The sequence below is a fragment of the Sinocyclocheilus rhinocerous genome, unplaced genomic scaffold (genome assembly GCF_001515625.1).
Source record: "Sinocyclocheilus rhinocerous isolate Xijiao unplaced genomic scaffold, SAMN03320098_v1.1 scaffold1965, whole genome shotgun sequence".
In the NCBI taxonomy this organism is placed as follows: domain Eukaryota; kingdom Metazoa; phylum Chordata; class Actinopteri; order Cypriniformes; family Cyprinidae; genus Sinocyclocheilus; species Sinocyclocheilus rhinocerous.
Window position 1 is genome coordinate 914,088 of NW_015625577.1, and position 17,553 is coordinate 931,640.

At 34.3% G+C, this 17,553-nt stretch overlaps 2 protein-coding genes across 2 annotated transcripts in view; both read left to right on the forward strand.

The window, feature by feature from the left end:
* Positions 1-11,100, forward strand: part of LOC107752635 (isoprenoid synthase domain-containing protein-like) — a 48,103-nt gene extending 37,003 nt beyond the window's left edge. Inside the window, exon 9 of the mRNA XM_016568661.1 lies at positions 10,909-11,100. Coding sequence (XP_016424147.1) covers positions 10,909-11,100 — 192 coding nt within the window. The remainder of the gene's footprint in view (positions 1-10,908) is intronic.
* A 3,112-nt stretch (positions 11,101-14,212) lies between these two features.
* meox2a (mesenchyme homeobox 2a) overlaps positions 14,213-17,553 on the forward strand; it is a 12,221-nt gene continuing 8,880 nt past the window's right edge. Inside the window, exons 1-3 of the mRNA XM_016568905.1 lie at positions 14,213-14,264; positions 16,253-16,937; positions 17,154-17,439. Coding sequence (XP_016424391.1) covers positions 16,704-16,937; positions 17,154-17,439 — 520 coding nt within the window. The 5' untranslated portion in view covers positions 14,213-14,264; positions 16,253-16,703. The remainder of the gene's footprint in view (positions 14,265-16,252; positions 16,938-17,153; positions 17,440-17,553) is intronic.

Below are 17,553 nucleotides of genomic sequence, written 5' to 3' on the forward strand. Positions count from 1 at the left end.
CAATCTTAGCATGTCTTGAGTTATTTCTACAATTTTAGTTCTAGTGAAAATATGCAACCACTTTGGTTCTTCATTCATTCATTCAAACAAACAAAGTTTATGTCACCTCTTGCATAACTTTTCTCGCTTAACCAAACTCTCTATTTTTTTAGCGGTGTAATTCGTTCCACATTTCTGCATGTACACATCTGAAGGTGAGTGCGTTGGTTTTTCGGTTGCCAGCGGGGTACCGAGAGCGTATCTCTGTGTGAAGTCTGAGGTTTTGACTGAGATGGATTAACCTTTCAGATGTTCAGCAACATGTCATGGACATTTCTGGAAAAACTTAAGATGGAGCAAGAGTGAGAGGATCAGGTTTACACTTTATCCTTTTGACTTTGAATGCATGGACAAAGGGGAAATGACCATATCAATATTTTGGATGATGGCCAATTACAATAAAACATTTACCATTCAAAAGTCTCACCAAGGCTGCTTTTATTTAAACAAAAATGCTGCAAAAATGAAATATTATTAGTATTCAAAACAAAACATCTATTTGAATATATTTTACAGATTTATTACTGTGATGGCAAAGCAGACATTACTTAGTGTCACATGATCCTTCAGAAATCATCCTAATATGCTGATTATGAATTTTGGAAATAGTTTTGCTGCTTAATATTTTTGTGGAAAACATGATACAGTGATTTTTCAGGATTCTTTCGTTTAAAGAGCAACGTTTATGTGAAATAGTAATATTTTGTAACATTACAAATGTGTTTACGGTCATTTTTGACTAATTTATTGCATCGTTTGCTGAGCATGAAGTATTCATTTCTTTAAAAAAAACAATATATAGCTATGTTTACAGAGCTATAAAAGAAAAAATTTGGAAAATATACTCTATCTACACTTCTGTTTAGTTATTTCATGCTTAAATTGTAGATGAGGCATTTTTGCCAGTTTGATAAAGCCAGTTACAACTGTTGAAGCCTATGAAAGATGATCACAGCCTAATATAATATTGATAGATTTTTCTGTGGTATTTATCTGGTTTTCCCCATGTTACACACCAGCATCCTCTGAGGCTGCAGTACAATGGCATGTCTGGATTAGTTTTGGACAATATGATTCATGTTCATTTGCTCGTACAGCTCTGAGAGTGAAACGTTCTGAGAAAACCACTAACCAGGAACAGCTGTGAAACGGTCAAGTAAGCGCTCGCCATACTTATGCATGAGAGAGGTTTCACGCGTTTTCCTCTGGTGGAGCTGCACCATGTGAAATGTATGTGGTGCCGGGGGTTGATGAGGCTTACGGCAGGGTTTTGCTCCATTCTTGACGTTCATCAGTTTCTTATGGTTTTCTTCCAGATTTTCTGGTGAATTTTTCTGGCTCGTATCATGGAGCTGGAACTTTTGAGGTTTGTAAGACCAAGAAGACAAATTCTTCCCTCATGTTTTGAGGAAATGTTTACTGTAGCATCTTAGAAAAAGACCTTCATGTCCAGTCGGAGATTACTAGTGACTTCTGTTTTTATTACAGTGGGGTTTTTTTTCTTTCAATTTTTTAATTATGTTTTTTTTTTTTCATTTATAAATTATATTATCAACTTTATTTAAATAAAAAAATACATATTTCATTATTTATTATTTTTTATTATTATTAGTTCCCTTTTGTGTTAAATAACAGCATGTATTTGAGCATTTACAGGGTTCTAGATGGATGAATAGTCATGGACTTTGTTGCCAGAAAACAAATGAGGTGCACAACTATAAGAAATATTTACTGTTAGACAAGATATGAATACATTACAAAGGGTTTCATGCTATATATTATTATTTAAGCTAAATATTATTTAGGAAGAGAAACTGAGACCTGAAGCAGGCTAGACTTTTGAACACCACAGTTCTAAACCCTTTACAATTCGTTTCAACTGTAGAAAATATAATGACGATAAGTTTTGATACAAATGTGAATGAGCTTCTTTTGCTTGATGTTTCTGAATGAAACTTGAGTATCAGTGTAAGCTGAAGAGAGGTGAACCTTTTTCTCAAATATGCCTTGTGGTCTGTTCAGTTGCCTCCTACTGGTTTGCAAAGATGATGAATGACTGAACATCACTCAAATTCAGCACCTCTCTCCTGTGAAATCAAAGAGACCCTCTTGAGAATCATTTGCATGCCCGACACGTGTAAATTTGATTTTGTGAAGGCTTTTGTTGTGTTTGTTTTGGCCATGTTTCATAGTTACTCTAAATTGACATTTCCTAGGCCAAGTTGACGATGAAGGCATCAACATTAACGGTAGTGTTTCCTCTGATTTTTCTTTAAATAATTTGTAAAACTATTAATTCACCTAAAAATGAAAATTCTTTGATTTACTCACCTTCATGTCGCTCCAAATCTGTGATGTTCCTTTTTTTAAAAAGTTATCTTGAGCAATGTTTCAAATGTTTTTATCCTTGACAATGGAAGTTAATGGGGTCCTAAACACTATGGACAAAAAAAGCATTTTTCTAAATACCTTTTATGTTCAAAAACCTGCCAATGACGTCTCTCCGTATTGTGTAGTCACAGCGTGATACAAAGCACAATTACAGCAAGCATATTTAAATCCTGACGCCTGTGATTTCACAGATGTGTTTTTGTCAGCACACCATCGGGTGTAACAAAATCCTGTCTGACAGCCATTCAGGTCATTTCCTCTCTTTAAGACCCCATATTACAGCTCTCTAAAGGTAAAGGCTGCCCAGCGTGTCGCCTGACGAAACTGGGAATGTTGGGTAATCTAATTAGAGGGCAGGACGGGGGCCCATGGGTCCACAGACTGTGGTGAAGCAGGGAAACACTCGCCCTAAAGCTGCACACCGCAGGCTGGCTGTGGTAATGTCTGAGAGGCTAATTCTTCCTCATGAGGAAAAACAGGACCTTTTCTGGAGGGGACGGACACATCCCTGCTCCGACCACAGAGATAGAGAATCACTGACCCTTTGTGGAGTGAGTCAGTCTATTCCAGTCAGAATAAGGGTTGTTAGTTTTTACTAGTAACAGAAAAGAAAAAAAAAGTTACACTAAATTTTACCATATTCAGTAAAAAATTATATTTTATTTAATGGGATGATACATGTAATTTGATTGAAGAATTGTGGTTTCGGTAGGGAAAAGTATTATATATTATTATATATATATATATAGAAGAATATGACCATTGTTGTTTGTTTAGAGTAAAATATAGTTTTTATTCTTCTTTGTCTTTTCTTGGTAAATAAATAACATTTAGTCATTTATTACATTTATTACACACAAGTTAGCATGTGATTTACAATGGAAAAACTGTAAAAAGACAATTTTTATAATTTATCCCCTTGTATTATTATGCACATCATGGTGTTTTGTTATATAATTAGATAATTTATTTGTTTGAAGTTTGATGTTTATTGCATTATTGCATTGTTTATTGTTCGTATAAAACCAGTTATGATGGCTTTAAATCATTATGTGGCTTTTTATTTTACCACTTGTTTTATAGCAGTTATTTAAGGAAATTATAATGTACAAAGCAGATTTATAGTTCAGGTAGGTTGGTAGAGTAATTCATTCCTCTTGAAAAGTCTTTTTTTAAAGATTTTTACTATCATTTTAAAATGATATAACATAATAATTGTAAATTTAACAATAGATTGTTATACTGTTATTTATATATATATATATATATATGTGTGTGTGTGTGTGTGTGTGTCTTGTTGATGTTTATTGCATTATTTATTTTGAAAACATTATGTGGCATTTCATTTTACCACCTATATTATGGCAAGTAAATTTCAATGTACATAGAAAATTTAAGTAGATATAGTTCATTCTTGAAAGGTTTTGTCAGCAGATATTTAAAAATGTATTTATTAATTAATTTTTATTTTTTTTATTTTTTTTAACAGTGAACATACTGAGAAAAAACTGTGGACCGGATGGTATAAAAGAAAAGAAAGAGAGCATGAAGCAATGCATAAATACAGAAAGAGAGGGTACGACAGGAGTGATTTATGTCCTGCTATTGAGAAACTAAAATAAATCCAAACTCTGTGAGAGAAACATACACACGGACCATAAAACACAAGACATGCTCAGCCGCTTTCCCTGCCTTAACCTCAGAAGCTTACGCTCCCTCTCCGCAATGTCAAAGCCAATAATTTAGGTTTTTGTCCTTTAGGATATTATCTGAGTTGGAAAGGACTTTGTTTTCTTCGGCCCAAGTTTGTTGTAAAGGGAATTCTGTTTGAGTTTTGGAGGTCTGTTTTATATAATCGGATCAGTAGTCATTTTTGTTCGCATTGTGAGTCTCTTTTGTTGGAGTCGCAAAACATTAGGTTGTGGTGCTCATTTTGGAGGTGCAGGTTTGCATCTGGCCTTTGCCAGGTGTTTCTCTGTGATGATAAATGCTAAACTATAGCTCAATCCGTGATAAGCCCATTTTATTTTGACTAATCAAAAGGCTTGATAAATGCGATACACTTCATTTAGAGAGAAAATAGCTCAGTGTGGGGCGTTTGATCAACATTATTTACACAATACGCCACAACTGTGGCAAAAGCATCGAGGGATTCAGAGGCCTTCGTGTCTTGCAAACTTTGATATGCACACACTCAGAGACACGTTCATTATCTGCTTCCGCCTGTCTTTTTAAACTGTTTATTTATGAAGGTGGAAGGATAATGATGTCTTGATTACACAGCAACAGGATTTGCCTTTGTGCGCTCTGTGACTGATGTGAAAGTGTGAGAGTGCAGTAAATAATTCATCTGCTTGATTTGTGACGCTGTCAGCACAGTTTGTTGCTCTCAGGAACAGAACACCAGATTGAGATGGGAGAATCCACGAAATTCAAGGCTGGCATTCCTTGAGAAAGAAAAGGAAATGCGAAAAGAAAAGAGGATATATTCTATATTCTAAACGATTGTTTATAACGATTTTTTTTTTTTTGCACTTTTTAAAAACTTTTTTATGGAAAGAAAAGTATCTAAAATGCAATATATTTAAAAAATATAGGCTACAGTAAAAACCATGGAAGCTCATTTCTGCCACAGGATAAAAAATAAAAAAAGGTAACACCAGATTGAGCTGGGAGAATCCACGAAATTCAAGGTTGGCATTCCTTGAGAAAGAAAAGGAAATGCGAAAAGAAAAGAGGATATATTCTGTAACGATTGTTTATAACGATTTTTTTTTTTTTGCACTTTTTAAAAACTTTTTTATGGAAAGAAAAGTATCTAAAATGCAATATATTTAAAAAATATAGGCTACAGTAAAAACCATGGAAGCTCATTTCTGCCACAGGATAAAAAATAAAAAAAGGTAATTGCATCTTTTTGTCTCACAATTCTGAGAAGTCAGAATTGCGAGACGTAAACTCAGAATTCTGAGAGAAAAGTCATAATTGTGAAATGTAAACTCAGAATTGCGAAATATAAACTCAGAATTCTGAGAGAAAAGTCATAATTGGGAAATGTAAACTCAGAATTGCGAAACATAAAGTCAGAATTCTGAGAGAAAAGTCATAATTGGGAAATGTGAACTCAGAATTCAGGAAAAAAAGTCAAAATTGTGAAATGTAAACTCAGAATTGGGAAATATAAACTCAGAATTCTGAGAGAAAAGTCATAATTGGGAAAGGTGAACTCAGAATTCAGGAAAAAAGTCAGAATTGAGAGATGTAAACTCAGAATTGTGAGGAAAAAAGTCAAAATTGTGAAATGTAAACTCAGAATTATGAGAAAATAATTCTGAGTTTGTCTCGCAATTCTGACTTTTTTCTGTATTCGGAGCTTTCATTTCACAATTCTAAGTTAACATCCTTGCAATTCTGATTTTTTTTCTTTATTCTGAGTTTACATTTTGTAATTTTGAGTTAACATCTCGCATTTCTGACCTTTTCTTTTAATTCTGAGTTTACATTTCACAATTCGAAGTTAACCTCGCAATTCTGACTTTTTCTGGATTCTGAGTTTACAATTTGCAATTTTGAGTTAACATCTTGCATTTATTGACTTTTTTTCTGAATTCCGAGTTTACATTTCACAATTCTATGTTAACATCTCGCAAGTCTGACTTTTTTTTTCCAAAAAAAAAACTGATCTTGCAATTCTTGCGATTTTTTTTTTCTGCCATGGATTAATAAAAAAAAAATAAAAAAAAATTAATAGTTCATTTGCGACAAGTTTATAGCTCACTTTTCACAAAAAAAAAAACTGACAGTATCTTCCAAATCAGTTTTTTTTTTTTTTCAGAATTGAGAGAAAAAAAAATCTGAATTGTGAGATATAAACTCCTGTGGCAGAAACAAACTTCTATAGTTGTTATGCTTAAAATTTTCGCGGAAACTATGATACTTTCTTTTTTCCATATTCTTTGATGAATAGAAACAGAACAGTAGCCTATTTTATTTAACATAGAAACCTTTTAACATCGGAAAAGTCTCTTTTGATCAATTGAATGTGTCCTTGCTGAATACAAGTAGCCTATTAATTTCTTTGCAAAAAAAACAAACAGTTTTAGTAGATGATATGATGGCTGTGACTCAACAAATTACACAGATCTGTCCTTGTGGGCCCAAATTTACACCCCATGCTTTCCAGGCGTCTCTTTATAGCTGCTTTTTTACACACGCTTTGTGATCCTTAGCATTTCCACTACATCCACGTGCGGTTGACTCCATTTCCTGTGAAAATGTCTTGGAATCTAGAGTTTAGATTTTTCCTGCTTTGTTCTGCCTTGGAAAGCGGGCTAACACATGCTTGGCAAATGTCTGTTCGAATGTCCAAATTCCAGTGAAAGTAGAGAATCTTGTTTCATTGTTTCATAATGCAGTTCTAACGAAGCACGCTCACATCCCTTCGAGATTGTCCTACGCTTCGCTTTCCGGTGAGAAGTTATTCTACGCCCCCGTCTTGTCTGACAAAACTCCCTATTGTTCCTTAAATCATGAATTGTATTCAAACTCGGCCAAGCGACCTGACAATGAGGGATGTCTCCGTGAAGTGAAGTTCCACTTAATTTTTTGTGCATTACAGTCATCCACATCTGCAATATGCAGGGAAATGACCTATCATAAGAAAGTTTTATAGAGACTTTCTTTTTGTCCCCACGAATATTCCTCATCTCTCTCTCGGACCAGCCAGGCAGATGTTGGGTCAGACAGGAAGTTAAGGAGATCCTTAATGAATCTCTGGAGAGGGTCTGGATAGGGGCTGGACCTGGATCTGTCTCTTCGGTTTAAAGCTTACGCTTCATTCTCCCGCCCTGCTTATGTAACCCTCATACGCTCAGTAAAACTCGCCTGAGATTCATCATGTGTCAAAAAAACACGGGCCAGAGCAAGCGATGGTGCGACTGATACTAATATGAAGCAAAGGGTGCTGAAATCACTGGATTTTTAGTGGTTCTGACTCTTTGCTCATACAAATCCTTAACATCATGTCTTTTTTATTACAGCAACTTGACATTTTGAATCATTTTGCTGTCAACAAGTTGAAATTGATGCATCATTCTGTATATTATTACGGTGTGCATAATCAGAATGACAATGCTAACTCAGTAGGATTCACTGATAGTTGGATATTTCCCACAGTACCTTACAGAGATCATGAATGAAAGCATCTTATGCTGATTTGACTGCTAATCCTCATATGTATGTCTATTTCATTTCAAACTAGGGTCCAGGCTAATCATTTTAATGAATATTTTTTTTTAAAAAGCTGTAAAAGGATAAAAAAATTATATATGCGTATAATATACATATAATATTAACATACTGTTTAAAGGTTGGAGGTTTTAAAAAATGTTTTTGAAAGTCTCACCAAGGCTGCCTTTCTTTGAGCTAAAATACAGTAAAACCGTAATTTTCTGAAATATTATTACAATTTAAAATAAGTGCTTTCTATTAGAATTTATTTTAAAATGTAATTTATTCCTGTGAGGCAAAGCCCAATTTTCAGCAACATAACTCCAGTCTTCAGTGTCACATGATCATTCATAAATCATTCTAATATGCTGATTTTGTTTAAACATTTCTTATTATATCAATATTTCATCATTTATTTGAAAGAGGAAAGTCTTTTCTGTCACTGATCGATTTAATGCATCCTCATTGAATAAAAGTAATTTCATTTTTTTTAAACTTATAATTTGATAATATTACTGTTTCATTTTGCTTTCTAATTTTTCTTTCTTGCTTTAATTATTGTAAATTTATTGTGTATTTACACTGCTGTTCAAAAGTTTGGGATCAGTAAGATTTTATCATTTTTAAAGAAGTTTCTTATGATCATCAAGGCTGTATCTATTTGATGAAAAATACAGAAAAAAATGTAATTTTGTGAAATATTACTGCAATTTAAAATAACAGTTTTCTATTTTAATATAATTTAAAATATAATTTATTGCTGTGAAGCAAAGCTGAATTCAGACTTCAATGTCTCATGATCCTTCAGAAATCATATTAGAATATTAGAAGGATTTCTGAAGGATCGTTCCGCGCTGCGTCACAGAAATAAATGATATTTTAAAGCATTTTAAAATAGGAAACCAATATTAGAAATTGCAATAATATTTCACAATATTACTTTTTTTTCTGTATTTTTGATCAAACTGATGAGCATAAGAGAGACTCATTAAAAACATGAAAAATCTTACCGATACCAAACTTTTGAATGGCAGTGTATTTATTATTGAAAAGCTGTATTTGCAAGTTTAGACATGTAATATAATTTATTTCTCTAACACAGAATTAATGAGTCTTTATAAATGAAAATATATAGCAGCTTTTATATTTTACTAAGGGGTCTCGCGCAAGGGAATCATTTTATTTGAGGGTCTTTGGCATCGAAAGCTTTAAAAACCCCAAAAGATTCCATGCAATGTCTTTCAAGATCTAAATAGGACAAAGATACTTTAAAAACTTTGTTGAAATCTTGAAAATTAATTCATATTTGTGGCTGCAGTATTTTGTGGCAACTCAAAATTTCTCCATTTGTGTTCCAGAAAAATTAACGCCATACAGGTTTGGATGAGGGTGAGTAAATAGTATTTTTTTTCCCCAGTATTTTTAAGTGACCTATTCTTAAGCAGGTACACATTTGCCAACACACTTTGACATGTCTTTGCAGAACGCCGTCTGAGGAGACACAAGTCCAGCGCTGACTGATCTGGCAGGAGCGATCGGGACTTTCAAGTGGATGCCGAAGTGTTTCAATATCCTTCTATTGTCCCGAGCCTGCGTCACGACCCTTGCTCGAGGATGGAGATGGGATCGAGTTGGAGTTGGCAATTAAACAGCAGGCTTGATTAGATGATGATGGGATTGTCCTGCAGAAAAATGGGGAAATGCTCAAGAGCTCCACTTCCCACTCTCAGGCAAGAACAGCCAGAAGTAATGCCTCCCTTGAGAACTCCTGTGTGTGCGTGTGTGTGTTTGACCCCAGTGAGGACAACATATGCATGGGTCAGTGAGTTCTGCTGGGCTGGATCACAGTATGACTGACAGCATAAGGAGGTTAACCTGCTATTTTAGCTTGGCTCTGTCTTGATGGGTGATGCGCGTCTGTTTAATGGAAATTATGTTTGCCATACCAAAGAGGCGTTTAGTGGTAGCGTATCCGCCACTGTGGACAAACATAATTATGCTGTCAATTTATATCACAGTATTTTTTGATATTTTTTATTTAATGGTTCTTAAATATAAAACAGTTGCTGACAACAGAAGAAATTAATTTAAATTTTTTTTTTATAAAAATAAATAATTGATCAAATAAACATAAAATTATCAAAAGGAGATGAGAGTATTTGATCTATTGATAGAAAAATTAAAATTTTAATTAAATAATTAATCTAACAGTGTAATATTTAATATTATTACATTTCATAAACTTAAATTTTTTTTTTTAGAATTTAATTTAATAAAAAAAATCTGCGCACAACTCAAACTTACATCATCACAAAAAGTATCTATTATTGTTATTATATTTTTCAGTATAAAAAGAGAGGAAAAAACTTTTTGTGATCATTCAAGTTTGAGTAGTGTGCGGGATTTATATATATTTTTTACTTTATATTCTACTTTTATCCCATACACCTACGAATGATTTGGATGTGCGAGGCACTATATTATTTTAATTAAAATAATAAAATAGAATTTTGTTATTAAAAACAATTTTATTAACAATTTAAATATAATAAAATATCATCGAATTGAATAATTAAATACTGAATTAATTATTATTACTATGAGTAATTAAATATTTAATATATTTAATTCAATTATATTTTATTATAATTATTATACATAATCATTTAAATGTGGGTTGAAGTATTATGATTATGTCATGTAATTTCTCAGTATTTTGTATCTAAAGGTTTGGGGTACAATGTCTAAAGCCACAAAAAAATATTTTGTTTGCATTATTTTAAAAACTAATATTTCTCACACAAATCTGCATAGCAGTTTGAGCAAAAATTACAACTTAACCTATATGCACCCTTTTTTAATGAGCAGCATATTTGATTAGTGACCTAAAAATAGTGCAGAAACTTAAAAAATGTAAATAATATATACAAATTTTTTTATAAAAATAATTTTTTGTATTGAAATGTCTCAGAATAAATAAAATGAAATGATATTTCCAGCTTTAAATGAAAAAAAAAACAAAACTCAGATTTTCAGTATTCTTAGACTTTAAAATCTGGCTGCTGTATCAGCTCGATGAGTGTAACCGGGCAGTTCACACCAATAACACACCAGTAGAGGTCAGCAAGGCCATTTACATATTAAACACAGCCTGACTAATTATTACTGGTTGATGAGAAACTAAGGACAAAAGCTATAGATTAATGGCCATCATACTTCAACTTGAATGGCACTTAAACCTTGGAATAGCGTTTAAAGAGAGAGTCCAACATCACATGTGGGTTTTTCCTGATGAAGTCCAATCCTCACATTGAGAATCCATTAGTCCGCTATAGGAAGAAACCTCCCAAGCCCCCTATTAAGCACAGGGAGTCTCCAGCACTCTGGGATTTGGCCTTCGTCATAGGCACCAACAGCGAGAATGAAGCCATTAAATCATAAAATGTTGACGTCACTTTTTGAAATGAAAGGATTTATTAAAACAGTATGGTGGACCGGGGGGTACAAAAGACTTTTAGTGATGTATTTAGCTGTTACAAAACCATTTGTGGCCGGAGAAGCCGGTGGGCGCCACAAAATTAATTGGAGCGTGTGACAAACAGCAGAGATAGTCGGATTTTACAGTCAAATACTTTCATGATTTATTAGACACAAATTGTACCACCAACACAAGGAATAGCATGGAGGCTTTTTACTGCGTTCAGTCAGTGTGTAAAGCACACCTCCCAGATCATCTCTGAGGACACATTCATAATGCTGCAGTGGAATCCGTGGCTGCTGGGTTGGTTTAGTAGACAACATCAGCGCGCATCCCTATTGTGTGTGTGTGTGTGTGTGTGGTGAACTAGAGCAACTTGTGCATCGGTACATCTATTAGATAAACACACACACTACTTCCTCTGCTATTTATAAAGGCCAGTTGTTCATTTAACAGCTAATTCAGTGAGTTATGGTTTTGTTACATTTATATTAAATTAAATTAACATTTATAAATAAGATATTCGAATTAAAATGTAATAAAAATAAATAAAAATATGTGTATGATTTTCAACAAAAGCTAGTTATAAAAGTACCCTATTTTTTAGGGCACTGCACTCAAGAACATCTTAAAGATGTTATTTATTTATTCATTTATTAGAAAAGGATATTTAAATTCCATTTTAATTAAAATCAGATATATCTGTATGATTTTCAACAAAAGCTAGGGGTACAAAAGTACCATATATTTTTTTTCTCTAAGAGATTTTAGAGAGGCACAGAAAACAACTGAATATTGCATTTATAATCTCAGATTATTTGTTTGTTTGTTTGTTTTGTTTAAAAAAAAAAAATTTATTAAAAAATAAGATGTTCAAATTCAAATGTAATTAAATAAAATCAGTAATAATATCATATGATTTTCAACAAAGGTAGGGGTACAAAAGTACCTTTTATTTATTTATATTTATTTATTAGAAAAGGATATTTAAATTCCATTTTCCATTTCAACAAAAGCTAGGGGTACAAAAGTACCATCTTTTTTTTCTCATAAGTTTTTGTTGTGCTTAAGGACACTTTAGAGAAGCACAGAAAACAACTGAACATAGCATTTATAATCTCAGATTATTTATTTAGTTCAATTTAAATATAAATATTTATAAAAACAAGATATTTGAATTCAAATGTAATTAAATAAAAAATATATGATTTTCAACAAAGGTAGGGGTACAAAAGTACATTCATTCATTCATTTATTTATTTATTTACTTGGAATTTTAATTGAGTTCAAAATCATTTCAAGTTGAATTTTAAATACCAAAAGAAAAAAAAAGAAATATACAGGAGAATAAAACATTTTAACTGGACAACATCCTGGCAAACACTTGTCTTTAATTGATAGAGGACTGACGTCTTTGTGAAACTCTATCGGGACTGAGTGATTATGAGAATCATGTCAGTGTGGCAAAACTGTCCAACAGATGTTTTTGAGAATTTGACAGCACATCAAATATTTCAGAGCACAATGGCACTATAACTGTGTATCAAAATCAATTCCATCTCTAAGCTATTTGCATTGTACTGCTGCACATCTGTGGAATTTACAGTTGGCAAATGTTAAATATAAATGTAATTACATGCTATCGTTTGCACTGCAGACTGAGATAAACTGAGATAAACATGAATCAGCAATGGCACTATAACTGTGTATCCACAAAATCAATTCCATCTCTAAGCTATTTGCATTGTACTGCTGCACATCTGTGGAATTTACAGTTGGCAAATGTTAAATATAAATGTAATTACATGCTATCGTTTGCACTGCAGACTGAGATAAACTGAGATAAACATGAATCAGTATTTTTTAACTTTTTATATCAACAGAAAATGCAACACTTATGAGAGCCAGAAGAATGCAACTGAAAAATATTTTTTAAGAGTTCAGGATTTATTTCACAGTATGACCATTTAATGCGTGTATGTATAGAAGAAGGATGTCACTGTGCAGTTTAGAAATATGATTATTGTCTTGTCAGATGTTTTGTGCAAGTACTTTAAATAGCATCAACAACAGAAACGTATGGGCAGCAGACATGGGTGGCAATTGAAATTGAAAAAGTCCATAGTTCAAGCAAACCATGACTATTTTCCGTCTGATATTTACATGCTCTCAAAGTCTGCTTTTAATTCTGGTTACTCTTCAGTGCTTTTTGTAGAACAGACGCAGACACGTCCTTTCATTTCAGCTGTTTGTAAATCTTTAGTGATAAATCTTTTATCTTTTATCCTGCAGAGATAAACGATTCACAGTAAAGCTGGTGTTCTGTCTTGTATTTTTTGCGTAATTTGTGTAGTGCTGGAGATTTTTCAAAATGCGTATAAGTAGTCAAATTATAGTAGTTGAAATACTACAACTATTAAAAAAGGCATTTATAGAAGCAATTATTTTATGCATTATAAAAGCATAAGTTTAAAGCATTATAATTATATAATTATTATGCTTTATATTAATTAGAAAGACTAAAATTGTTTAAAAATTAATTGGTCGCACTGTAGGAACATATTCTGTAAATGAGCTAATGAAGGCAAAAAGTTGATTAAAATATGTGACTTTTTTTTTTTTTTTAACTGGACGTAAGATTCACTTTTCCTTATTCATTAATATAAAGTTGAACCTAAAATATTTGTGATGATAAAATTAGGCAGATCATTATATTATTGCAGATCTAGATTAAGGCTGATATTTTCCATGGGTTTTGATGCAGAAATATTGAATGTGTTTGTTCTTCATATAACTGCATATAACTTTATATGTCAAGTTGTGTTCTCTCTATAACTGCATTTAATTAGATTTAGACTTTTGTGCTTTAGGAAGAGAGTAGAACCCAGAGAACTACTGAATACTAAAGCATTTATTTTGAATATTTATAAACTGTGTTTATTTAGTTCATATTTTGTTCAGAATTTGTTCAAAGGCTTTTGAAATTGAATGTTACAGATCAAGAATTTGAAAAAAAGTTGTTTAAACTGTACAAATGGACTTATTTTTAATATTATGTTTTTTTTCTCCCCACAGAAGCTGCTGAAGTTTGATTTGCTCTTTGAAGACTCACCATATCGCACTGTTGGTAATGTGAGATTTTTTGTCTCATGCTCCCTCTCTCTTTCCTTCTATTATGTGTCTTCCTATGCAACTCTTTTCTATTTGTCTCCTCAAAAGTGAAAAAAAAAAGATGCGATCAGGCCTCAGTAAATCATGCCACGGGGCACCGCTGTGAGCAAGAAGTCATGACGGATAGCGAAAGAGAGAAACCGCCTATGAAAACAAACCTTGTGTGAACAGCATCCAGCTCCATCCTGATAATTTGGCTAATAAGCAGGATAAACAGAGAGTTTGTGTTACTCACCCGAGATGTCGGCGGTGGGACATGGTGCTTTGAGAGATGAGAATGACCGTCTCTCGTCTTCTCTGCTCTCTCTAAATAAGGCCCTGACTCCACACGCTTTTCCCCATCTGCTAAAGCCATTTCCCCCAACAAGGCATCTGATTTCCTCTCCTTCTTTTACCCGTGAGCAGAGAAAGGCCTGCTCTGTGTGCCGTTGCACCGCATCTGTCTCTATGGGTGAAACCTTTGGGACGTCTTGAATGGCGATGCCGTTAGTTCTGCTGGAGCAGAGCGGGCCGCGATGAGCACTGTTACTCTGATTAAAGCAATGATACACTACCATGAGCGCAAATTATAGCTAATGCATATTCCATAAAGAATCTTTTATTTCATTTTAGTGAGAAGTTTGTAAATTTATATGGTATATATTGTTGGATTATATACTGCACAAGTACTTTATGTGTATACACGTCTACATGTGTGTATACTCTGCACATAAAACCATTATAAATTTTGAACATATATACATTTTAAACTAGTTTAGCGAATTAATATAATTATGCATGTAGCTGCCGTTTTTGACCTAAATTTTATATATATATATATATATATATATATGTGTGTGTGTGTGTGTGTGTGTAGAAATTGCTAGTACATTTCACAAACAAGTTTTATATTTTTGTCTAAGTTTTATAATAGTGTATGTGTAGAATAGTGTGTTTGTGTAGAAATTGCTAGTACATTTCACAAACAAAATGGCAAGTAACAAATGACATTAAAGAAGAAAAAAAGTATTTTCTTGTAAAATATTCTACAATAATCTATTTTATTTACAATTTTGAAAAATATTGTTTTACAGTGTACACTATTCTAAAGTTTGGTGTCAGTTTGAAGCAAGAGTTTTTTTTTTAATGATGCTAAATAAAAGATGTTTTTATTCAGCAAGATTGCATTTAGTTGATAAAAGGTTATTGCAAAGACATTTATAATATATAATATTTATATTTTCAAATTAATGCTGTTTTTGAATTTTCTATTCATTCAAGAACAATCTTCTGTTTCCACAGAAATATAAAGGAGCACAATTTTGTCATCACAGTTTAAAATATATTATTTTAATTTGTTACAATATTTCACATGGTTGTTTTACGGTATTTTTGATCAAATAAAAACAGATTTTGGTGAGCATAAGACAACATAAAAAAAACATTAAAAAAGTCAAAAACATTAAAAAATGTTACAGACCCCAGACTTTTGAATAATACATTATTAATATAATCACATTTAATTATAATTATTCAGAAATTAATAAAGTAGGACATTTTCTACTTTAGTATTATAAAAAAAAAAACACATGAGTAGTAACTGTAAAAAAAAAAAGCATTTATACTTGGTGATTGTTGTTGGTGATTGTTGTTGGTGATCCGCAATAAACGTGCACAAAAAGCATGACAGCACTTTTTGTACAGTCAAACTTCCAATAGAAGAAGATCTACAGCTTACTGGCTTCTAGCACTGATCTCCTGTCCTCTAAATCATCCTCAAAACTGAGGAGAAAGTGCTGAAGATCAACAACCCATTAACACTTTTAACCCCTCTCAGTTGCTCCGACCTTCTCAACCAATCTGCCTTTTGTCTTTTGGGAGAAAAAGAAAAAGTAATGTTTTTGAACACAAATCACAAAAAGGGCTGAACTGAAAATCTGCCTGTTATTTTCTGTCATGTTTTAGATGCATGGAGCTGCAGGGCTGGACTGGCTTGCTTCAGTGGACAGATGTGGCGGGGTTCTGTGACCCAGCCTTCCTCTCATGTTACGGCCCTATTTATAACATCTCCCACCCCTCCTTCAGTCCCAGCCCATTGCCCAAAAGCCCGGCCACTGTTAGGAAGCACCTTTCCCTCTCAGCTGGGCCGCAGTCTGCGCTAGACTGTCAACTGAGATCCAGCTCTCATCATCATCAGCTGCGCTGCCTGGCAACTCTCGATCGCAACGTGCATGGGATTATCACACACACACACACACACGTGTACAGACACACTTTTTCCTTTTCCTTCATTTTCGTCTTTTTTTAAGGAGACACTGTTTGAAGTGAGAAGCAACAGAGTGTTTTGTGTTTCTGCCGTTTGGGAAGTTTTCTTGTTGTGGTTTTTGTTCCACTTGCGGCTGGTTTGGTGCATGCGATGGATCACACGCTGTTCGGCTGTTTGCGCAGCCCTCACGCCCCTCCTCAGGCCCTGCACCACGCCTTTGCCCTTCACGGACGCTCCGAGCACCTCTCCTCGTACTCTGACCTCTCCACCTCCTCTCCTTCTTCTACCTGCATTGTGAGCGGTTACCCAGGTGAGGATGGGGGACTGTTTGGGGGACACGGGGACCAGAGAGGGCCACCCATGTCCCAGCAGCATCATCATCATGTACCCCAACCGCAGCAGACCGGATGGCACATACCGCAGACGGCCAGTGTCTCTCCGGCCGCCTTTGCCCTTCACGGACGCTCCGAGCACCTCTCCTCGTACTCTGACCTCTCCACCTCCTCTCCTTCTTCTACCTGCATTGTGAGCGGTTACCCAGGTGAGGATGGGGGACTGTTTGGGGGACACGGGCACCAGAGAGGGCCACCCATGTCCCAGCAGCATCATCATCATGTACCCCAACCGCAGCAGACCGGATGGCACATACCGCAGACGGCCAGCGCCTCTCCAGCCAGCACCCGTCTAGGACTGGGCATCTCTGCCCCTGATTCAGGATCTTCAGATATGGGCCCGGGGGGCCCCAGCCTCTGCGCAAGCACACCGAGCCTCGGAGGAGGGGTGCCCTCAGGTGCCTCCTGTGTTCCCGGAGGGGATTTCGGACGTCATACGATGTCTCCAGCCGAGGCGGAGAAAAGGAATAGCAAACGAAGAAGTGACAGCTATGGTAAGAAACAAGCTCATTTTTATTTTAAACTAATTAAGGGGTCTGATCTGATCAAGTAATTTTTCATACGTAGTCTTTAGTTTTTATGTAAATGTTTTTTTTTTTTTTGGAAAT